Source organism: Fulmarus glacialis, unplaced genomic scaffold (genome assembly GCF_000690835.1).
Source record: "Fulmarus glacialis isolate BGI_N327 unplaced genomic scaffold, ASM69083v1 scaffold12509, whole genome shotgun sequence".
Taxonomy (NCBI): domain Eukaryota; kingdom Metazoa; phylum Chordata; class Aves; order Procellariiformes; family Procellariidae; genus Fulmarus; species Fulmarus glacialis.
The window spans coordinates 14,061-18,050 of record NW_009231437.1 but is presented as its reverse complement, the minus strand read 5'-3'; the positions used below and the strand labels follow the sequence as shown (position 1 = coordinate 18,050).

Sequence of the window (3,990 nt, the reverse complement as noted above, 5' to 3'; positions counted from 1 at the left end):
CCAGCCCCCCAGAGCTCCCGGCAGTTTGTGCAGGGCAGCCAGGCGAAAACGAGCTCCCTGACGCAAATGGATGACTCTGCCTTGAAACCACAGGGGACTGATGATCAGCCAGCACTTGAGGTATTAATTTGTTCTTCCCCAGGCAACCCTGTTAGGGGTAATGAGTCCTGCTGTACTTCTCAGGCAAACCTTCTGCAAAAAGGGGAGAAAGGCAGGGGAGCAGAAAAAACTGGTTCTGCTGCGTGTCAGTCAGCCTCACCAGCGAGGCACACCAAAGCTGACCTGCGGAGAGACCCACAGACCGGTTTGGAGGCAAAAAGCGGGGCTGCAGACACTATGCAGTTGCATCCCGCAGATAAAACTGAAGCGGTGCAGAGCAGCGAGGCACCAGCCCAGTCTAGCCACGAAAGTCCGCATCCCGTACGCAAGGCAGACGCCGAGCCGGGGAGTCCAAGCCCCGGCCAGCTCTCCAAATTCAGAGAAACGGGTACAATGACGGTTCAGTCGGAGAGCAGCTCTTTAACTCAGGAAGCAGTAAGCAGGACATGGCGAGATGCTGAGGTTCAGGCCGTGGCTACGGTGGAGAGCAAATCGGCCTCCACCAGTCCCAGCATCCTTGCTGCCTTCTTAAAAGGGAATCTTCCTCCAGAGGAGAAAGAAGAACTGCACGTAATTTACCAAGGAGGTATGGGGCTGAGCCAGTCTGCACTTACTGGCAGTTTACCCTCACAACAAAAGTCCCCGTGTTCTCCTGGTATCATGTCAGAATCGACTGTTGTTACGGCTGTGACTGCTTCAGCCCAAACCCAGCCTGTCAAACTGCCTGGAGTCCCATCTGATGTGGTGTCTCCAGCCTCAGCAGATAATGCAAATCCTGCTCTCCCCGTCTACCCTGCAGCCGTTACCTCCCAAGGGACACCTGTGGGTAATGCTGACATGATCGGCGCAGCTCATGACGGCAAGGATGCTTCTCGGCTGCCGATGGATGCTCCAGTCCCACCGAAGCCCATCCCTGTTGAGCAGCTTGTAGTTTTCTCCAGTAATCAAACTCCAGCACAGTCTGGGTCTGGCGCTCGTGAACCAAGCACCACTTCTGCTGCCGCTGTCCCAGGAACCGAGAACAACGTGCGAGATCTCATCCGTGATGCAGGAAGCAGCCGGTTACCTTTACTCTGTAGCACAGATGGAGAAGTCAAGCAGAAGGAGGTCCTGGGCAGCTCTGAGCAAAAGCCTGTGCAGTGTAAGGGTTCGAGTCAAGGGGAGGCTATTCCTCATCAATCTGTGGTAAAACCAAAGGAAGAAAACTCGGTGGTGCTTGATCCTGAAGGAGGGATGAATGTTATCAGCCAACCTGCTGCTGTCCGCATAAAGGCGTGCTCGGAGGATGCAGGTGAAAAGGAGGAGAGCAGAGGCCAGGGAGATGCTGGCCAGGCTCAGACGGCCGGTGGCCAGAGCCTGCAGGCAGGACTGACGCCCGAGTTGAGTGCGAGCTCTGCAGGTTTCACCCCTCCCTTGGAGGCATCAGCAGCTCCCCAGCAGCAAGGCCTCCAGGCCAAGGAGTCCAGACGCCCACTTCACACAGCAGCTCTTCCTGCCTCAGCTCAGGCCTTGCCAAACCTGGGGGAAAACAAAAAGCAGCCCACCCCGGCCATGGAGGCAAAAGTGCAGGTGAAGCAGTCCAAGCACGTCAGGGATGTTGTCTGGGACGAGCAAGGCATGACGTGGGAGGTTTACGGTGCTTCCCTCGATCCAGAATCCCTGGGAATTGCCATCCAGAACCACTTACAGAGACAAATACGGGAACACGAGAAACTGATCCGGACCCAAAACAGTCAGACCCGGAAATCCATTTCCTCGGATACATCCTCAAATAAAAAACTGAAAGGGAGGCAGCACAATGTGTTCCAGTCCATGCTGCAGAATTTTAGGCGTCCTAATTGCTGCGTCCGACCCGCTCCCTCTTCTGTGTTAGACTGACGTGGTTTGCAGGGGTGCGTAGATGTCTGTGGTGGTAGAGAGAATCCCTCCCCTCAAGTCTCGAGTCCTGCTGTTCAGTTGTGTTATTGGGGTTGTGATGCAGCAACAGTGGAAAATTGTTCCCCTTTGTTTTCTGAGTGGCCACGCGCTCCATCACGCCGTTATTATTGCCCCAGCTGGTGTATTTCCACATTATGCCCCCATCCCGACTACTGTCAGATGAAAAGCTAGGCACTTAGCAAAAGCACAAATTTGAATTGTCACCTCGCTGCAGGGAGAGCAGCACCTTCTGACAAAGCAAGAAGCAGAGAGATTGTCAGGATTATTATGGGAAGTTATTTGTGTGCATCATGAGGTCTTATACAAAGGGGTAGGCTGGGGGAAGCTGGGTGAGGTGAAACTAAGGTCCAGCAGCTGTAAAGACCTAATGCAAGACAACTGTGTAAGTTACTCACGCTGAGGCAAGCCCGTGAAAAGGCTGCGGACACTGATCACTTCTGTTGGTACTGTGGGGCACCGTTCTCGTGTGACCCCAGAGAGCCAGGTCTTCCCCTCCCATTGAAATGGAGAACCAGGCAGAGTGAGGATCCAGGCCGAAGGATTAACTCTTCGGGAGAAGTTAAGTCAATGGGATTTCGATGGCGAGAAGGGGAGGTGAGAGAGGGATATACTCTGTGGGCTTTTTCTCCCCTGCATCAGCCATGCTTAAGGTACGAGCAGGCGATGGGCAGAGAGCAGGCGAGGCACGGGAGAGCATGTCAGCAGATGTACCCGCCTCTGACAGGACGGTGACCTCGCTCGCGCCGTGGTGCTCCAGCCAAGACTTTCGAGAGCAGCGAGCCGTTCTGGCCCCTCCGCCGGGGTGGGCAGCGCCTGCTCCCAGCCTCCCGCGGCGCCGAGCACCTCTCCTCTGAATCGCTCTTTAAAGTGCTGTGGATCTTTTTTCTCTCTCCAGAGATGCACAGTAACATTTTCCCGTAGGAGCAGGCTATCCTGTGCGCCAGGGTCCATGAGCCTACATGTCTAGTGTGTTACACTGATTTTTTTCCTTTTAAGTCCTTAGCCAAATCCACTTTTTTTTGCAGTATTTTGGTGCTTTTCTTGCTGCCTTTCATAAGCTGAATACCATTTATTTAGCCTGTGCGTATTTTGTTTTACCTAATGCTCTCTATATAATATACCATTATATTGTTAACTTGAAACATTTACTTTACAGAATTACTGAAATCTTGAGACAATCTTTGCTGTATTTCTAATGTTAGAAAAGTTGTAGAAACTGCTAATAAAAGGTAGCTTAGTGACTGTTTCTCCAGAAGTGTGATATACAATAATGTCTCAACTGTATGTTGGTCACATTTCTCACCTTAATATTTTTCAACCTGGGAAATGTGTTTCCCACTAGCTTTTTATTCTGTCCACTAGAGTTCATGATGGGAGGCTGGGGAGCTCCTGCAGTTTGTAGAAAATTTAGTTTTCAATCCTGCAAAGCACTGAGGATTTGGATATTGTAATCCTGCAGAGTACTAGATTTAAATAGGGGTTATTTTTATTCCATTAAAGATTTTTCATGAATCATGATGATAATTTATTTCTGTCTCTAGTACCACACACCAGACTTACTCTGTAGATCTTACTCTTACAACTTACTCTGTAAATCTTACAGTTTTACACAGTGTAAATGAATACTAATATCCTTTTTTTTTTTCCCTTCCTTTTTTTTCTGTGTAGCAGACCTGAGGTGGTCCCCTTTTATTTAGGAGGCCAGACTTTTTAAGTATATCAACTGCGAAGCCTTCAGAGCAGTTGCTTTGGGGCAATTTTTCCCCAGCAGAGAGGTAAAATACTGTAAGATACAATATTTAACCCAGTTCAATGAAAGGTGTTGCCCCGTAGGCATAGTACTGAATTGACTCCTAGTTTTCCTCTGGTATATATTGGGGGCGTTATGGCGTGTCCTTGTTCCATTTCTGTACATTATTTCAGGTCCTCTCCCACTTGATGCTGAATTGCTGA

The 3,990-nt window shown here is 50.2% G+C and overlaps 1 protein-coding gene across 1 annotated transcript; it reads left to right on the top strand.

Moving 5' to 3' along the window:
* Positions 1 to 6: 6 nt before the first annotated feature.
* GPRIN3 (GPRIN family member 3) lies at positions 7 to 1,977 on the top strand (the record flags this gene model as incomplete). The annotated part of the gene is made up of 1 exon (XM_009584576.1): positions 7 to 1,977. A coding segment is annotated over one exon (1,971 nt), but the record flags the coding sequence as incomplete, so codon positions are not given.
* Between the last annotated feature and the right edge of the window lie 2,013 nt (positions 1,978 to 3,990).